The sequence below is a fragment of the Diadema antillarum genome, unplaced genomic scaffold (assembly GCF_040938485.1).
Source record: "Diadema antillarum isolate AM-2024a unplaced genomic scaffold, OU_Dant_1.0 scf00000031, whole genome shotgun sequence".
Taxonomy (NCBI): domain Eukaryota; kingdom Metazoa; phylum Echinodermata; class Echinoidea; order Diadematoida; family Diadematidae; genus Diadema; species Diadema antillarum.
The window spans coordinates 1,865,027-1,885,112 of NW_027270920.1; the positions used below are offsets into that span (position 1 = coordinate 1,865,027).

At 37.2% G+C, this 20,086-nt stretch overlaps 1 protein-coding gene across 1 annotated transcript; it reads right to left on the minus strand.

Moving 5' to 3' along the window:
- Positions 1-1,882: 1,882 nt before the first annotated feature.
- On the minus strand, positions 1,883-19,298 carry LOC139741376 (PDZ domain-containing protein GIPC1-like). Its single transcript, XM_071651961.1, has 5 exons — positions 18,773-19,298; positions 17,280-17,646; positions 13,400-13,512; positions 3,183-3,264; positions 1,883-2,102 (listed from the first exon to the last, which is right to left on the minus strand). The coding sequence occupies exons 1-5, from the start codon at positions 19,151-19,153 to the stop codon at positions 1,897-1,899; spliced, it is 1,149 nt and encodes a 382-aa protein (XP_071508062.1). The 5' UTR covers positions 19,154-19,298; the 3' UTR covers positions 1,883-1,896.
- Positions 19,299-20,086: the final 788 nt, after the last annotated feature.

The following is a 20,086-nucleotide window of genomic DNA, read 5'->3' on the forward strand; positions in this document are numbered from 1 at the left end:
AACATGAGGATTTGCTGAACACAACTCTTTAGAATTACTCAAACCCCTCTCCCTTTTAGTACCAAAATGGACACTGGTGTTAGTCTCTGAATCAGGTACAGATTGATATTTCTTGATGCGGAAGTTCAACCATCATTTGTCCATGCAGCATTGTAAAAAAAAAAAAAATCTTATTCAAGATTCTGGATTTGACATTTTTGGCATGCACAAAGAGATTTTTGTGAGAATTAATCATAAGTGACACATACAACTCTGCACATTTGCCATTTTAGGGAGGGGGGGGGGGGGACAGGTGGATTGAAAACAACAACAGGGGAAGTGAGCTGGGATGATCTCTGTACGAAAGAAACATACAAAACAAAATAAAACAAAACATGGCAGACCTAACCAGGGATATACCAGACAAGGAACAGGTCAATTTGATATTTCCATTTTTGTGTGTGTGTGCTCCTTTCAGAGATTTTCTGCCTGTCTGATTTTTTTTTTCCAGATTAAAGGTCATCACCTTCGTAATTGTGAGTCCTTGTGAAATAAAATGGAGCACAAGAAGCTGTGGTGAAGTGTATGGACAAGCCTTATAGAATATTGAAGTGATATACTTGCTACCAACACATCACACCACAGATAGAGTGATATACACTTGTAGTTGTAATTTAGTTTTTTTCTACGCACCGTATTTGACAGTGCGAAGCTGTATACCATATAATTAGTGGTGAGTCGTTGATTACCTTCCATACACTGTTTTGCAGTGAGGAGGGGGCGTAGACAAGCATTATGGGATACATAGTATAGTAACTAGTTACTTTAACACAATGTATTACAGTGTGGAAGGTGAATAGACAAGCTTTTGAATATAGAACTACTGTATAGTGATTTCTTGTTTTCAACACACTGTATTGCACAGTGCAAAGGTGTATAGACAAACATAACAGAATATTAAAGTAGACGTCTATTTCGACACAATGTATTTCACAGTGTGGAAGGCGAACAGACAAGCCATACAGAACGAGTGATTTGTTGCTTTCAACACGCCGTACTGCTCGGTGTGTTTCTGATTACCACTGTGGTGTTAATGAGGTTACCTATCATGTGAAGTTGTAAACCACAGAACCACAAGGCACAGTTGTCTATCATCGTCTTTTGTCTCATAGGCAAGCCCTCAATCAAGGCACTCTCCTACACGACTCATTGTCAATTTCCTCGGTTGGTGAGACGCAGATTTAGCTTGGAATGACGTCAAGCGGACGACAAGCGACAAATCTCTTCCACGTTGTAAACTCAGGCACAGTACTGAGGCAAGAATAAAAATTCTATGCCCACAATATGCTAGACTCGTATTTCGAAGACAGGCTACTAATCAAAACCTGCATCACACACACACACACACACACACACACACACACACACACACACACATGTAAACGAAATGATTTTCATGACCGGTAGATGCAATATACACATGTAAATGACATAATCAACATTTCTGAATACACAAAGTCACAAGTACGAGCCTTGCGTTCAGTAGATGCAACTGGGGCTATTTTACCGCTGATTTGTTTCGTTGCCTTTTTTTCTCTATCTCTTTTTTGATACCGGTATTGAAAATCGCATCGTGCTTCACAATGCATTACACAGGCTGCATGTGTCTGAATATGATATTTTACTACAAACTGTTGATATTACATACTTGGCAATACGACCTGCTGAGTGACAATGACCAACACGAGTCACGTATATCATCAGATCACTGCTTACGAGCGCGTATTAAAGAATATACACAAAGATTCTATGAGGGAAAACACAGAGGCACCTGCATCACATACCAGATGAACTTGAAAGTAATGGTGCACCTACTAATCGGAATCCATATTTTGTTGTTGTTGTTATTCTTCCTCCTTAAAATTGTTCGTCAAACTCAGCCACGATAGTGTTGCTATTGGCTCCGTCCGTCTTAAGTCGTTTCTCTTTGGCGTCGTTTATGAAGCCCCAGACCTCAAAGACGAACTCCTCGGGGAACCCAAAGTCGTTGAAGTTTTCCTCGAAGGCCGTCATGAACTCCACAAAGTCATTCTTACCTTTAAACATGTCCACGATAGATGTCGCTGCGGAGTGTGGGAGAATGGACAGGGGGAGTTTGAAAATTATTTTCAGTAAACATCAACACTTTGTGCGTATAACATGTTGATTAACATTAAGAATAATTCATTACAATTGTACATGCAAGAAACAAGATTAACTTTTTTTATACAGCAACGTTTACAAATGCAAAACATTTCGAGATTTTACAATCACTGATATCGTAAGACTTAGGGAAAGGAATATGCTTTATGAATAATAGTTACAATGATTAAAAGATCATTGTCATTATCAAATTAGAACACTGAGCTGTATCATCACAATGAATTGCCACACCACAACTGATGAAATGTTTGAAACAAAAACATGAAATCCCTCAGAGTCAAATGTTTCTCTAACAGCTTTCAGCTCGATTTATTGAAGTCAGTTTGGATGTGGAGTAGAATCGAGTTCCCACACTGTTGAAGTGGATAATATTTTAGCCCCCAGTCACAAGGATCGGTAAACGTGACATCCTTGAGGACCCTTTGAACATATAATGTGAGTTGTTGGATACTATTACAATTGATATCGCAACAACGGTAGTGGAGTTCATTGGATCTACTGTGGTGCTTCTAATTCTCTCATTTTGTGCATACGTTGTATGTGTCTTTGTGTTTGCATTTGTGTGTCTTTGTGTTTTTGTGTGTCTTTGTGTTTGTGTAAGTGTGTGCATTGTTTGTGGATGGGGATGAGGTTGAGGAAAGGAAAATTGTTGTTGGAATCATTCACATGTAGATCTATTGGCTGTTTTATTATTATTATTGTTTTTATTACAATTATGGTCTGATTTATCAACGGTATATTGCACTGTAATCATTCTATTTTACTCTTAGTGTTGTCTTATTATTCAAGTGAAGATTGGTTGCTTTATTGTTACCATAATTTACGAGCAATGCTGTTTTATTTTACTTATGTCTTAAAAATTATTAAATATTATAGAATTGGTTGATAAACTGTTATTATAATTCATTGGTAATGTTGTTTAATTCAACTTTTAGTGTTGTATATCAAAAGAAGACCGATTGTTGTACTTTGACCTTCCTAAGGGAGTGAAAACTGCTCACCCAGATCGAGATCTCTGATTCCCATGTAACTCTCCAGACAGTCATCGACCTTGCGACAGGCGGCTTCTTCGTACTCCGTGGGCTGCAGAGTGATGGGAAAAAGTGTCAAGAGAAATGAAATATTAGATAGCGTGAGAATTAGAGAGAGTCAGAGAACGAGAGAATATGAAGAAAAAGATGAACGAATGCATGGATTGAACAAAACAGGACAAAATCATGCTATAGTGTAGAGTAATGCTTGCAGAACTAATGGTCTGTTGCCAATTTGCTGTAATTCCAGACATATAATATAGTAAGACTGTGTATTGATGTTAATGCTATACAACTGTACGCTATCAACAGATACAACTGCACAGGCTGGTGAGGATCTGTATCCATAAATCCCACCATTTCTTTGAAAATATCATAATCATATGAACACATCATCAACAACAACATCATCATCAAACTAGCTGGGTCAAACTTGGTGCCAAGAGAAATGATCCATAGTTTGCCCTGCACGTATGAATGCTTACGAATGATTAATCCTACATATCTGCCTAAAACACTACCTCTTACAAGTACCATAGTTGCTACAAATAAAATCATTCATAGTAATATCAGCATATATCTCTATAAAACAAAATTGTTTTATATTGGACGAACAAAGACAAAGTATAACCAGTCACATGGCAGCATGTCGTCATACAGTACATTCTCTGCTATGTGTGCTTTAAAAAAGCCTCTGAGGTTATGTACATATGTAACTCTAAAAATCATATTGTAAATCTCATTGCATATTATGTGTGTTTGTGTAGTGTTTTGATATCTTTTTATGGTATTTCCAGAACACATTGATCGCCTTAAAAGTATTTTGAAAGTATCCCTCCATATCTATCTTGGTTACAGTGCCATCACTTTAATATAGTACAATGCAGTGACATTTTTATGGCAATTCTTGGGGTTATTTATGATAGACTAATACTTTACACTCTTGATGCAATACATCTTGTAAGGGAATAATAAGGTCATAAACAATGACAAGATTTTAATCCTCAAGTGGTTGATTGGTTTTGAGGTAACAGTTCTATAGGAACTCAACTCTCCAGCCATAGATTCTTTCCACAACTCATTAGCCACAAGAATGAAGAGGTGCGCTTCAAAGAATATACAACCTCATTCAGTACTCTGCAATTAATTCTGCAAAATGGAACAAGCATTCTTGAACCTATAATGATGAGTGAAATATTGCAATCAAACCATATACAATCTTGTAAGCACTGTGATATACGCAGGTATAAACTTGGCACTCTGTTGTATGCTCTTGTATGAGTTATTGTTGGTGACTGTTGCACGGTGGAGGATTAAAGGTCGTATATCACTTTGGCAAATGTCATGAAATTTTGCATGACTTTTAAAAGAATATTGTCGCTCAATGTTGTATGTGAAATCTTACAGTTATACACATGAGAGTTTTTGATAAAGAAATGAAATGAAATACAAAACCTGATGTCACTAGAGAATATGCTCTCCATTTGTAACAAGAATAAGACATTAACATTCTCATCCTGGGGTCCGTATAAATTCACTGAAAACTGTTTCCCCCTCTATCAAAAACAAGTTTCCAGTAAATCCTGAGGATAGGTCTGAAATACCTTCCTCTACAATATGAATGGAATCTAATAAATCTTATGAAAGGAATCTCATCTTCATGGTTGCAAAAGGGTCACATGAACTTTAAGGGAGTATTCTCTATAGAGGAAGTTGTTCCTTAATTCACATCTCTGTGGTAGGAAGTAATCAAGATGGCTGAATGCACCAATTTCCTTGCTATAGCTTGGCAGTAGTGTGAAGTATAGGAAGTTCTTCAGGCCGAGTTCTTGTGACATACGAGTTTACTGAACTTCAAATGGCTAACAAAGTATAGCATACTATGTGCATTTACTGTCTCATAATTGACTTCATGGTTTCATTCTCATCTAAGGGCGGTGAGTTGGCTCAGTCGGTAGCGCGTCTGCCTCACGATCACGCGGCCCGGGTTCGAACCCGAGCCTGGACTGAGCAATGTTGTGTGTAAACATACCGTCCCCTCTAGCAAGAGGCAAAACACTCTGTCCCTCGGATAGGACATAAAATGGAGGTCCCGTGTATGAGAGAGTCACAGCTCATGCACGTAAAAGATCCCGCTTCATTCATTCATCGCAAAGAGCAGGGTGTCTAACCCGGTGAAGTGGTCCCACCCCACATCCAACTGGACCCCATGGAAGACCAGCTTAGTGTAGCTGAATATGGGCAATCCAGCCATCTTCAGATGGAAAATGAACAACAACAACAACAACATCTTAAAATTGACATGCATATTAATGATCAATGATTGGACTGCAGTGGTGGATCCATTTCTATCCGCGCACCCACGGTGCCCCTCCCCCTTTTACTTTTCTGTTAAAACAAAAGAAATAAAAAGAAAAAAATTAGGGGGCGCGAGCGCCCTCCTCTAATTTTGTAAAGGTGCCTCCCCTTTATGGAATTCCTGGATCCGCCCCTGGGACTGTATGCTGTTGTTGAAAATCTTGGATACTATATACACATATGCCATTTCAATATTCCGCGATGGTTTTATTTTCACGAATTTCAGGGGTCAGGGGCTACATCAAACTCTGAATCTTAAATAAAACTTGCGAAAATATTACTCTAATCCCAACATGAATGTGAATGCGTGCATACTGTACATTGCTCTGTCCATTTGAATCTAACCAAGTGCTTGTTTTAGAGTTGTCGGGAAGTCCCGATTTACAAAAAATTAGAATCTATAAATCATATGGCATATAAACAGTCTATCATAATATCTCATGATTCAAGACATCTGGCATTTTTGTGAATAGTTATGAAATGAGAACATTAGAAATGGCTGGAGTGAGTGATAAGTATTACAAACCAGAAATTTTTGTGTGCATGTAATTTCACAAGGAGCCAAGATTCACACTTAAGTAAAATGTGCATGAAAAGTTATGTCTGTGTAATGCTTTCCAATAGGTAGAGGCAATTTGGCGAAAGTTTAAATCTGCAAAAAAAAAAGCCGTTGGTCCCAATTCGAGAAAGTTTCATGCCTTAAATGCTTTTGGTTTTACAGTCTTATCTCATCTGAAGAGAAAACTATATTCCCACCTTACAGACAATATGCATTGCATAAATTCTGTTACAGGAGGCACTATTTTCACAAAACTGAATTCATGTATCATAGGCCTATATCACTAAATTTGCAATATTTGAAGAAAAAAAAAAGATGACGATGACCTACAAAAATCAAATCAATTCAATCCTCTTTCACCTATAATGTCAACAAAGTCATTCAGTACAAATTCAGAAATATGCACTCAGCCTAAAACATCTGGAAATGCTTCCCCAAACACATTGTGTCTCCCCGCATGTTGACACGACAGGGTGTGAACAATGTTTACCTTGTGGGTCAAAGTGCATGATGTATTTCTCTGTGCTCTTTTGTCTTCGATGACAAATAATACAAAAATGTGCATTATACTATTCCAAACACGGGCAAATCAGCTGACAAACGGCTTGTGTAGAATGCATTGTCTATGCATAAAGATCACATATGTACAGTAATAGAGAAATCTTCTAAATAGGAGATGCCATAGGAACAGGATATTTGCTTCCCATATTATGTTCCATACATGTATCACACTGCTGTACATTGCACATTGCATGTGATTGCAGATGCTAACATTGTAAACAGCATCAGAGCATTGGAAACACAATATTTTTACCTTTCCTGCAATAGAAGAATTGTTTTGTAATACAATTTTGGAAAAACAGCATTTTCCATGAAACCTTTAGTATTTTTTTCTGAAAAAAAAAAGGCAATACAAAAAAGATGAACTGCACAAAAGTAACAGTTAGTATAGATCTCTGTGTGATATGCCATGCATTGTACGCAATTACCAGTATGTGTAACATAACGACTGCGCTTGAGAACATAATATTGGAGTCTACCATCGACAAAACATCTTTGAATCATTCTATATCATCAATTACAGGTGTACAACTGTATATCATACTGTACATGTACATGTACAGTTGTATACTTTGTACGACAGCCTAATGTGAGGTCAACATGGTGGAATTGAGGGTCAAAACTGTTATCACCGGATTTTACATGATGACCGTGTATCCTTGCATGCTATAGAAATATAATGGATCACACAAACCTACATTGTGTACACATTCACTGTAATCACCCTGAGCAGCTAAAGCTCACATGCAGCTTGATGAATGCACAGACCCTGGCCTGGCTTAGTAACCATTTGATCAATATTTCCATATTGCATTTTGCTCACCATAATATATTAAAGGTAATGTGATCGTCAGGCAGAGCTATGAGCATTGGACATCAAAAACACATCAACAAATTTTGCTACCTACTAGATTATCTCAACATTTTTAACACTATCATTACTCACATGTACCATTTCTTGTACACACAATAATTAAGTAATAATAGTCATACAGTAGCAATGGTATCAGATTATACAAATTTGTGTTTGCCTAATAGAATGTAGCATTTACTTGTATTGTTGTGTAGTAACTTGTTCTTACTTCTTTCTTCTTTATTGTTTTAGATTTCAATTTCATTAACCCAAAAGCAACAAATATACATGGGGCTCTATGTCATCAGTCTTGAAGAAAACTTCAGCCAGTTTTACCTGAAATTAATCTTTACCGTTTCAAAAATCACATACATGTAATGGCTGGAAGAGAAATTAAAAATAAAACTCCATATGACCCCATATGACAGTCTAAAGTCCTTGAAGTCTTGCTTCTTATTACGATCTACAAACCATACATGAATACATGCACATATACAAATATGTTTTTCCCCAATCTATCTTAAAAAAAACAAACAAACAGTCATCAGTAATGAGAGAATAAAAGATATCCGTGACTTGTCAGGCAAAACGTCCACAGTTTTGCTCCATAAATTTCATCAGATGTTTTAATGGTACCTGCACTCCCAACACATCTATTACAGTAATGATCATTCTCTGACGGTCTAATTGAAGCCATAAAGTGTAGTAATTATGAATAGCCTGAACCTGCGTGAGAGAAATGGTTAGTCTATGCAAAACAGACCCAGACGATAACATGTACATAATGTTCGAGACAACTTTAATGCCCTTCTCATGAAATTCTCAGCCGACGATGTGTTGCACATTGTTTCATGACCAACCATAGTTTGGAGTGTCTGGTAAGGAAAATATGATGCTTATATTGTCACCATGTCATTTTCAGTGGTTGTTGTGCTGTTGATATCATAGCACCAACACATTCACAAGCGAGGTGAGCGCAAACCGACTGTGTCAGCACAAAGGTTGGCTAAAATAATCTGCAAAATTGATAATAATCAGCCGATAGAATAATTTCCCTTCTCCAAATTAAATTGCAACTTTAGTCGATTGATATGTGGATGTATTTTGAACAAAATGGTGTGCAGTTTTCATGAAATATCTACAGAAAGGACATTTTGTGTACCAGTCATGTCAAAATGCACAGCAAATCACTATAGATGCAATACCATGAAAATTCTTCCCTGATAATTTACAAGCCAGGAAATATATAATTGGAACTTATATGACAAACCATTGAATAATTGTGTACTGTCAAGTCACTTTGACCAAAAGAGTGCTACAGTGTAAATTTAAGTTCGATCACCGGTGCAATACAATGACAAGACACAAAATCATTAAATTTAAAGTGCAATACATGACTCAACAGTAAAATTTTGCTTTGGTGGTCCATTCCAGCCACTATGAAATCTTTGAATTTGAAATTTGGGTGGACCGAAAAAGAAATGTAGAGGTCCAAAATAAAAGGAAATACAGAATTTCATTTTGAAGCTTAGCTGCCTAACTGAGCTACCAACAGATACAATGTAGCCCTTTTGAAAATCTGGTGCCCCGACATCAATTTTTAGAGGCCTGGGCCACCATGCCAATGGCCAAGGTTAATGTCAAGCCCTGACATGTAATAACCATTTTTCAAAAGCTTCTTTGGACACAGCTTTGCTGAATGGTTGTGATTTTTACAACCAATCGCTATCTAGAAGCAAAATTTGGTAATTTATATGTCAAGAAATTCAGATTTTTGGTCCCTAAAGACCCTTTTGCTGAGCTTGCCCCCCCCCCCCCCCATGGACTGACTCCACCCATCTCCCATGATGACCAGTTGCTCACATCTTTTGTAAAATTTCCCTAGCACAGCAAGAGGGTCTTATACCCCTTTCATAAACTCACCCTCCAATTATCCGCCTAAGAATAATGCGGACTTTTCAATAAAAAATGCGTTCAAAAACTCTGAAAATTATCCGCATTATTTTTACGAGCGCCCGTCCTGAAAAAGGCGGATAATCGTCATGGTGACTGCACAAGTCCCTCCTGCCGGAAAGACAGGTGACGTTTGACCGCACCCCGGCAATTATCCGCATTATTTGGGTTTGCGTTCATAAACTCCAAATCTGGTCCCGATGCTGCTATTATGCGGATAATAGAAGGGTCGAAAAAAAGCGGATTATTCATCCACCGCTCCGATTTTACGACCAAATGATGCGGATATTATCCGCATTATTGAGTTTATGAAAGGGGTATTAGAGGGTCTTGGTCAAAGGGTAACTGTCATGTACAATGGAAACTGATTTGGTTTCTCCATCACGACACACTCTTTCAAAGCAGTAGACATTATGTGGCTTTCACTCTACACTGTACCTTATTTACATGATATGGAATATCTTGCATCAACTCACGCCCTGGGTGCACACACACGCAAAAACAAAACATAAACAAAACCTCTCAAAGTATTCTAAAATTTGTAAGGAAACCATCATCTCAAAATTGAGAAATTATTCAAACAGAAAAACTAGCAATTTCTCGCATATATAGCACCTCAAGAAATTGGCAACACGTTGAAACACAGGCAAATGAATAGTATCCACAGTAATTCTGCTAGGAAGCACACAATATCCTGAGATGTTCATGGAATGACTTGCCCTTCAATGGATAACAGACAATAATTAAACATCTTGGAGTGTCTTATTAGACTAAAATATTACTTTTATTAGTATTACTGCTCATTTTCTGTTCAAAATATAACTTTGGGTTTGGGAGCAAATTTCCACAATTACACATAAAATTCATGTCTTAAGAGCTTTGCAACCGAAACATGAAACATGAATTTGTTATTTCTATGTGGTCTCTTGTTACAGGTCTCATTTATGTCTACAGACAAATAATTCCACAATTTAATACAGGAAATACTCCACTTTACTTTTAAAAAAGTCAGAAAATCAAATCTATCCACCCGACTACAATTTCCACCATACATAGTGTACATTGTATGCAGGTTTGCAATCAGGCTGCATAGTAATCAATAATTCTGGCTACAGCTAGCTGTGTTACAAATCTCACCAAATATTGGCTGCAAGTCGAACTTGAATGCAACCAATTTACATTCAAGGACGGCGGACTGGAGTTTTTCAAACCCCCCCCCCCTCGAAAAAAAAAAACCCAATAATGATAATCACTACCTCGTCATTTTCTGCTAAGCATATCAAGGACACAAATGACACAGTGGTCTGTTTGGGTGGGAATTCCACGACATAGTTTCCTTATCAAGTGCGTTTGCTGGTTTCATATTTATTCAAACATCGATTAATATTGAAACGCTATATTCATACACAATGAACCTTTTTTTTTCTTCTTTACTGTTTGTGTTTTCTTTTTGCTTGTCAGTTCAAATTGAAATACAATTGCTTTCATACATACTGCACAGTCTCTACCATGTAATCTATGCATGCTGCTATAAGCAGGTACAATGCATTTTCATGCAAATTTTATATTTTCCAATATTGCTATTCTAATTTTGTATACACCTTTTCTTGACAAAGAATATTCTATACCATGACATCAACATCAAACAACAAAAGGTCAAATGATGAACAACATGTACAGTAGGCCAGCATGTACATGTACTTGTTGCAAATTATTAAGCATTTGATTGGTTAATTGCTGAAGTATTGCAGAGCACTTCATATTGGTTGATTCATCAAGATTACGGCAAGTACACTTATAAAGCTAACAAAGGCGCTGCTTGTTATTACTGTTATAAATACAGAGGTTAACTCTAGTGGCCAACACATTTTACACATCACATCTCAGAACAGCCCAAGAACAAAGGTACATGTAGCTTATAAATTTCCTTCACTCTTTATGCTAGCACTGTCTTGTTTATGGCTAATCAGCTCAATCTTGCTTCCTCTACCCCCCCCCTTCTATAAGTTCATAGTACAACAGAGTCTGTATGACAACAATGGTTTGACAGATCGTAAAGATAAATGTGTGTGTATGTGTGTGTGTATGTATTGTGAGTGTGTTAAGTCATGAACAGAAAACATTATCATAGTTTGTACTCATGAAGTGTGCACCCATACTCGACAGAGAAAACTATGCACTGCTTGCGTGCAGTTGAAAGTCCTTCATTTTTACCCGTCTGTGCATGACATTGCATGGTACAGTACATTGTATACTGCACGATGCTGGCATTGTGCATTTATCAGCATGAAAAAAACAAACACACAAACAAACAAAAATTAAACCAAACAATCAAAAAGACAAGAATAGAAGTATATGTTAATATTACTGATGTGAAAATGAGAAACATAAAATGTGATATGTATAAAATGCAAATTGTGATTTCAATGGAACTGATGGGAAAAGGAATTCTGCACACTTGGTTAGCAAAAACTATGGTGTAGGCCTATGTGGTTGTTCAAACACAGTTGAGGTGAGACCACGCAAATGACTGGGCACTTTGTGTGCTGCAATACTTCAGTACACAGAGAATAGTGTTTTGTCCGGTCTTTGCACCACTGCAATCTGTGTGTTTGTGCACTGTGCACAATATCTGAAAACCATAAAAATGTGTATTGGTGTAAAGAACGCCCAGAAGATGGTGAAGTTATAAACTTCTTTGTAAGATATCTCGTGACATACAGATTGTATTTAGCAACTTCTGCTTGTGTACCTTCTTGTTTTCTGTGACAAACAAAATGAGCTCTGAATTTTAATGACGTATCGTATGTTATCCATTCTTAGGTTTTCTACAGGGATGGATTGTTGTAGAGTAAATCATCTTTACAAGAGAGAAAATAAATTATTTCCTTTTTCTGTGACAACTTAAGTTTTCTTTGGTTATATGGACAACACAGTTTGGACTTTCAAAAATTCAGTGTTTTCTTTTCTCAAATTTTGCCAGTCAACCAATATTTTGCAAAATTAACAACTCTCAAAAGTATTACCCTGGTACCTATCTAACATTACACAAATATGTTCTCTTGTCTTCATGGTGGGATATTGCTAATTGTTCTCTTGAAAAGGGATTAGTACTTTGCTCTCATTCTGTCAATGTGGTTCTTGAAAAAAAACAAATCAAATCAACCACAGTTTGTCTTAAAGTTCCAATTCACTAAATATCAAACTAGTGAAATATATGACAAACATAGTATATCCAGCTAACCATTTTGTATCAATCTGTTGTAACTCTTTCATTTTCTGATGTAATTTGAATTTGTGTTATGATTTTAATGTTTTTCACATGAAATGAGTGATGGGGTCTGGGGAACTGTGTAGTATTTACACAGAGTGATATACTGAATGTTTATGAGTGCAATGGACAAAAATATTTCATGAGGTGAAAGATAAAATGATCCATTCAACGAGGCGCAGCCAAGTTACGAGGTGCAGCCAAGTTGAATGGATCAAAGATTTCATCTTTGACCATTTGAAATATTCTGTGCATTGCATGAATGAAAAACATTTATTATTTGTTTTATGTAATGCCTGAAATAGATCCTTATCATTTGATGTTCTATTAATTCAGAAACAAGAGAGAGTGCTCACAGAGCGCTTTACAATACGCGAGCACGCTGTCGCATACACACACTGCAAACGAAAGCGTTTTAGACGCATAGTGTGCCGGGCTCTCTGCATGCATGCAATGGAGCAAATCGTATGGATCCAAAATTGCACGGTATCTTATGGAGCCACAATTGCACGGGTGACGACGTTATAGTGAAATGGGACAAAATGATCAAGGTCAAACAACCAATCAAATGACAAGGATCTAAGCTGTATTTAGGCGTTGTATAAACACGTATACACATGGTTAGTTCTTACCAGTGCTTGGACCTTGGCGGGGCCTTTGCTGTATAACCTCAAGGTTTCCTTCCCTGTCTTGATGTTGTTGTTGCCAGCAGACGCCGCCTTGCTGCCCCTCGGCGCAATCTCATCTGAAATTAATGAGTTCAGAGCATATTGATGAAAAAAAAAAAATATCCACACAGGGGGAATATATTTCAAGGTGATTTACTATAATCATATGGGTATTCCTTTGAAACTAGAGCACAGGAAATACATCATGGTTGGATTATGATTTTTGACCCTGATTGACATTTAGCATTTGGAAAGATTTGTTTAAACAAAACATGAACATGATTATTTTTTTTTTTCAACTACAGTAGGTCTTCAAGATACCAGTACTTCTTAAGTACAGCTTGTACAACGGGAATGCCATGAAATTCATGCCATGTCCGACATCGAATGGGTGGGTATAACTGAGTAGCTACAGAAATCAACCATTCCACGATTTAAAACCTCTTGGAATATATACAGGTACTCCACAAGAATTGAATATACAATGTATTACGAAATAGTTAAATACTGTTTACAAGTTTACAAAATAAATGAAATTCACCAAACAAATTTTCTGCAAGTGCTGTCAGAGTAAATGGTGTTCAATTCTCAATAGGTTTCAGACGAAAGGAGACTTGTTTAGTCAAAATTTGCAGTTAGTATGAGAGTGTGTTGTTGGGTTTTTTTTATAACAGTACTCTCCATTTTGAATCTGTGGGAAAATTCATGGCTCCTAAAGAAATTTTCAATACACAGTCTGTACGATTAGAAATTTCAAAAAGATCATCCACAGTAGCTCTCTATTGTATTCTCAAATGATCTTTCTTTTGCTAGAGCCATTTTGACTGTACTCCCACTGCAACCCCATGTACCTTATCAAAAGTGCATCATGCAATACAAAAACAGTATTTTTCAGAAGAAAAATCTTTTTTTTTTCTTTTTGCCTGAATCCCAAATTAATGACTACGGATTCAGCGAGTTGAAAAACCCACAAGTATCACCAGCGTCAAGCAGTGAAATGACGGAGTAAGACAAAACGATGAGGTTGCCATTGGCAATAGACAGTTAGTCTGACGAGGGGGATAAAGACAGATTTGTGATGCCCAGGGGTTGCACACATCTTTACACAATGCCATATGATATGAACTCTGTGTTGGTGAATGTCATAATCATCAAGTGTGCGGTATAAAACCGTCTTTCCTCAGGCTCAAGGATAATTGTGGAACATTCTGTTGGGACTGTCACAAAATACAAAATTGGGTTTAATACAATATGTTAAAGGCATTATTTACCATTGCAGATGAAACAAAAACCCAGCTTTAGTGCTTCAAAATAGTTCGAAAATGGGAGTTGGGGATAGAAACAACCAATGTAAAATGTTACTTTTTGGGGAGATAATGAGAAACCTCATTATGAAATATGAAAGAGGAGTATCTGAAACAAGCGATACTAGTAAAAGGGGGAACCCACCTTTTATTAGGATTGCCTAGTATACTTTGTTTTTGGATATCTCAGCCATTTCAAAACTGATTTTCATCAAATAAACTCTGAATTCCTATTCAAATTGTATGCTTTGTAACATTACATACAGTGATTTTTCTAATTATCTCACAAAAAGTTAAAAGCTGAATTCTCGCCTCAACCAATACTACACCATTCCCTTTGACAGTCTCTATGAATGTAAATTCACATAAAAACAAACAAAAATGCACCAGAAAGAACAATGTTTTAACTACAAAAATCAATCCTTGATGTAGTACCCATGTTCTGTGCTATAGTGTACCTAATAGTTTCATCAAAGGTCACTACTGAAAGCATGCCAGAAAAGGCCAGCAAAATGAATACAAAATGCTTGAACCATCACTACCCTGCTCAGAGAAAGATTATGTGCATTATTAAAGTACAACGTTTGTCTACATTCATCTCAGCTATGTGACATGTCTGCCCACACATGTGTATAGACATTGCACTCACTTTTAACTCAATTTCCTACATTGTACAGCACATTTCCCTTTTGATATACTGTACATGTATCATTGTACGACGTGATACTGCAGTTGAATGAAAATCATTACATTACTGGTAATGTTTAAAATTTGCAGACATATTTTGTGTACAATATATGCAGTGAGAAATACCGGTTCTGGTCTGCTTTAGGACACACTTCATTGTTCTCCATCAGATGTCTGATTTAATTGCTCTTTCTTTCTGTTATTAATTGAAGTGCTATAACATTCTAAAACTGCTGAATCATCTAAAATTTAATCAGTGCCTCCCTATGATGATTGTCAATATTTTGCATTGTAAAGCAAACAATCCCCTCTGTCATCAAGCTAATCAATTATCCATAGATCATTTGTTCATTTCATAAAAGGGTATGTGATGCTTGGATGTTGCTGTAATTGTAGTTACCATGGTAATGACTCCAATACAGGCATCTGATAGGTTACTCTGCGATTGTTGCAACAGTTATGCTTTAAGAAATATCTGAGCATTGATGTGATCGACAACATAATTGGCCATTTACTATGAATACAGATTGCATACATAGATGTGCAATGTAGACATTTTTCAATGTACAATACAGAGAAGTATTGTATGTCATACTGACTGAAAATAATCCAGCACTGACTGGTTTAAGTCAACTTGAATGTATAATTTATCTCCTGTATCCAGAGGTCTTTGCATTGATAGTCCCTTGTGTAGAATCCGACTGTTATTTGCCCCAAAATATGTAGTTGACAAGACTCATGGTGTGACCCACTTCAGCTAGCAAAAGTTTTGATCTAAAGGGTTGGTTCACACTAGTAATTACAAAAGCACTCTGAAAGCACAAACCTCTGGCAAGCCAGCAACTCATTTCCACCCTTACATGCATGCAATTTACCTCCTTGTTTTTGTATACATCACTGTATGGCACCTTGCCTGAGCAGAGCACACGCTTTAGTGCGCGGATAATGTAAACCTCCAGTACGCGCAGCTTGTACCCCAAGTTCATTGACCTTATATGCCAAAAGATGAAAAATCCTTCAAAAATCCATAAAAATTAGATCACTACTAAAATTGAAAGAGGTGTTCCTTGTGTCAATATTGACTTTTTCTGCAAGTTTCATTTTAATCCGTATGCAACTTTTTGAGTTATTTTGCACTTGTAAAGAGAAATCAACGCCTATGATCACCTCCTTCCTTGGCGAAGGTAATTATCATAATTACAATACCTCTGAACCCTTTTCTTGGAAATACACGATTGCCTCCCTTTACGACTCAAAAGAAAAAATCTATACATCAATAGAGAAAGGTTTTTTTTTTTCTTCTTCTGATCTACATCTGCAAATGTGACCAATGGAAGACGAAAACACAAGTCAAATAACTCAATGTTTACTTTTTACAAGGTTCCAATATTTGAATTGAAGTGATTTGTGTTTGCTAACCATCACGTACATCCATATGACATGTATCAGCACTAGTATATCATAAATTTCCAAGCAGGTAACCTGATATTCAATTGTAACATACATGGAACCTGCCAGCTTTAAAATTCAGGAAATAGGAAAAACTGGGAGAAAATTATTGACCAAAAAAAGAAATTAGAATTTCAGCAAAATCTCATACATCACTATAATAGCATGTGTTGACAATGTAAGAACTCAAGGTTGAGTGAAACTTCCTCTTTCCTAAGAAAAAGGAACATTCCCACCAAACAGGATCAGTTTGCAGGTATGTTAGAAATAATATTGACATTGCTCTCCCCACCTCACCCCCTCCCACAAAAAAAAAAATAATAAAATCTAAATTCATGTCTGTGCCACACATTTTTCATCAGTGACATATGATAGATTTCCCCAAGAGATGGCACAATACTTACTGAATGCTTTGTGAGGCTTTACAAGCTTCATAGTAAACTCCTGGCCAATGGGTAAATCCTTTAGTGCCCTCGCGACCTCGAAATGCCGGCAGCCGATCATGCTGCGGTCGTTGATCATCACCAGGTGATCGCCGACTTCGGCGTAGCCGTTCTGCGCCATCACTGATCCTTCCTTGATCCGTTTCACAAAGGCGAAGCCAGCACCATTGTCCGTGATTGTGAGTCCCAGAGCAGCTTCGCTCTTCTCTACACATATCTCATACTTCTGCCCCTTGATGTGCGCGTATATCGAGTCGCTAAGACCAATTTGGCCACCCAGTAACTTGTCCATGTCTACCTTGAATGTGTTCAGTGTGCAAAATATGATCTGGGAGGAAAAAAAAAAAGACACGTAAATCAAAGAGTTGTAGCAAAGTTCAGAGCTCATTCAGTTTGAAAAGTTAACATGCTAGTTAGGCCCTAGATGTAATCTTGTTACATGAGTATGGAAAAATGCAATGTAAATTGAATAAATAAATTAAAAATATGCCTGCATTATGAAACCTCCCAAAACAATTGTCAACATGTTATGCCATTACTGATTTGGAAAACTATACACGCATAGAGTATCTTCCATTGTCGACTAGTTGGTCATCTGTCTCTACACCACATGTGCTGATAACATTGATCATGAATGCAAAGTATATTTGTTGCTTCGAGGAACATCCCTTCTTCATATACATTTTTAATACTGATCATGACATGATTTTTACGTATAAATTATTACCTTTCAAAAATTTGAAAAACCTCCAATTTGCTGAAAAAGCCTTTCATTTTACCTAACTTCAGTATTTCTTTGTCATAAAGTTTACACCTTGTAATCATGAAAAAATGCCTCCAAGTTACTAAAGAATACTTCATTTAATAATAAATATAATGGGTACTGTAGTTATGGGTAAACTCGGCCCCAGAGCACACATTACATTTACAAGTGGCCGAGTTTACCCGCTAGGTCGAGTTTACCCATAACTGCAGTATAACTGCAATCGAAAGTAGAATGTGACATTTTGAAACACATTCTCTCTGGAAATTTGATAAGGCCAAACATGGCCCACAACATACTTCCAATAGTAATACCTTCTGAATGACATGCATGTACAATTTAAAATGAAGGGCTACACAATTAATCATTCATGGAGTATAAATCCATGATAAAGGTTATAAGTTCATAAGTTTTTCACAAGGCGACACTACTACCAATTAACTTTTATTTTCTATTCCTATTACTATAAGATCTAGATTTAATTCATGATCTGGTTGAACAATGTGCCCTGTCAGTAAATATATTAAATGGCTACAGCATTACCAGTGAATATGCTAGTTTTATATAATTTGTGTTTTTTAATGCTACATGTACAGTTGTATTTTTTTATACTTCTTTTAAACTGCAGTGTTTGTAACTAGTTTTGTCTATTCAACATCTCAAAGACCTTTCATCACCATGATCACGTTACCTGATCTGCTGGCATGGAGAATGCCTGCCCAATTTTGTCATAAAGTTCTTTGACATTTGTAAATCCCTCTACTTTTCCAGGGGGGCTCCCGTGTGCTAGGAATGCGTTGAAAACGAGTCTCCTAGGCGTGGGGGGCTCATAGACTTCTGTCGCCTGTCTCCGTGCCGGTGACTGCTGTGATGCACCACCACCGCTGCCCCTACCGGATGGCTGCATAGCGTCGTTAGCTACCGTTGGGTTGCCCGACGGACTCCCGTACGATGGAGCAGTGGTTGGTGGTGGTTCCCCTGCGCCGTTATAACTCGATGGGTTCGTCACCGGGTCCGCGAACCCTCCTCCGTGCTTTTTCTTCTCCGACTTCTTCTTCTGGAAAAACGGCATTTTGGACGAAACTTTCTTCCTCACCGGTTGTCTGCGATAGTTATTCCAACAAATACGAGAGAATATTCCTTATCTGCTCATCAGAAGTCCACAAATATTCGCCAGGATATTATCCGGAAATTGGGTGTCAAATACCATACCTATCATTCATTCATATCACTCGTCGAAATCAGTTAATTTACGCATGCGCAGAGGGAAAATGAGGTCAGCGAAAAGTGCACGCCCTCCCAATCAACAGGTGGACGTGTACGGTTCGGCTTGTTGATGATGTTCTTTTGTCGATTAGGAAATAACAGTTTATGGTTTTCCTCGCATATGAGCATATAACCGATTGTTCCGATATGAAGCAGTGATTTATCTCTACACTAATGAGCTTCGCGGAAGAGGGTTTTCAAAAGAAATCGATTATGAATCCTAAGGAATTTCGTTGACAAATTGTTTTACCTGGCGACCTTGGGACTCGAGGGTCGAACTCATCACTTCTCTTGAAGGTAACAAAACAGAAAGTGTGATACTACTCAGCTTGTTGATTGCTATTAGATTTCCACTTGCATGGATGTTTCGCTCCTGCATTGGTTAAATAAAGGAATAAAAACTAAACTTAAAGGGCGAAGATAGTTTCACAAGTGGTTTTATGTCAGTTGCGTGTATATGAATTAAGTCATACTATTGTAGGGCCTATATGCATCTTAATTTGATTCCACATTTTCTAGAATGAATGTAGAAAGAAAATTCTCGCTTTAACCCTCCTCAGTTGATGGTGATATTCTTTTAATATCTTAGCCGTCATTGTCATGTATCTATTCCTGATTTTGTCTTACCAGTCTATGTGCACATATTCAAAAGCATTATATGTCCCTGACCAGTAAATGTTAAAAAAAGAGATGAAATAATTTGTGCAAACATGTTATATAGGACATTGTTGGGGGGGGG

Bases quoted from the DNA above. Each gene is read 5' to 3' on its own strand.
- LOC139741376 (XM_071651961.1), bottom strand. From the start codon at position 19,153: ATGCCGTTTTTCCAGAAGAAGAAGTCGGAGAAGAAAAAGCACGGAGGA. The intron at 3,265-13,399 runs GTAAGAACTAAC...ATCACTCTGCAG, and splicing joins CCGCCAAGGTCCAAGCACTG to CCCACGGAGTACGAAGAAGC. The intron at 2,103-3,182 runs GTGAGCAGTTTT...CACACTCCGCAG, and splicing joins AATCAGAGATCTCGATCTGG to CGACATCTATCGTGGACATG.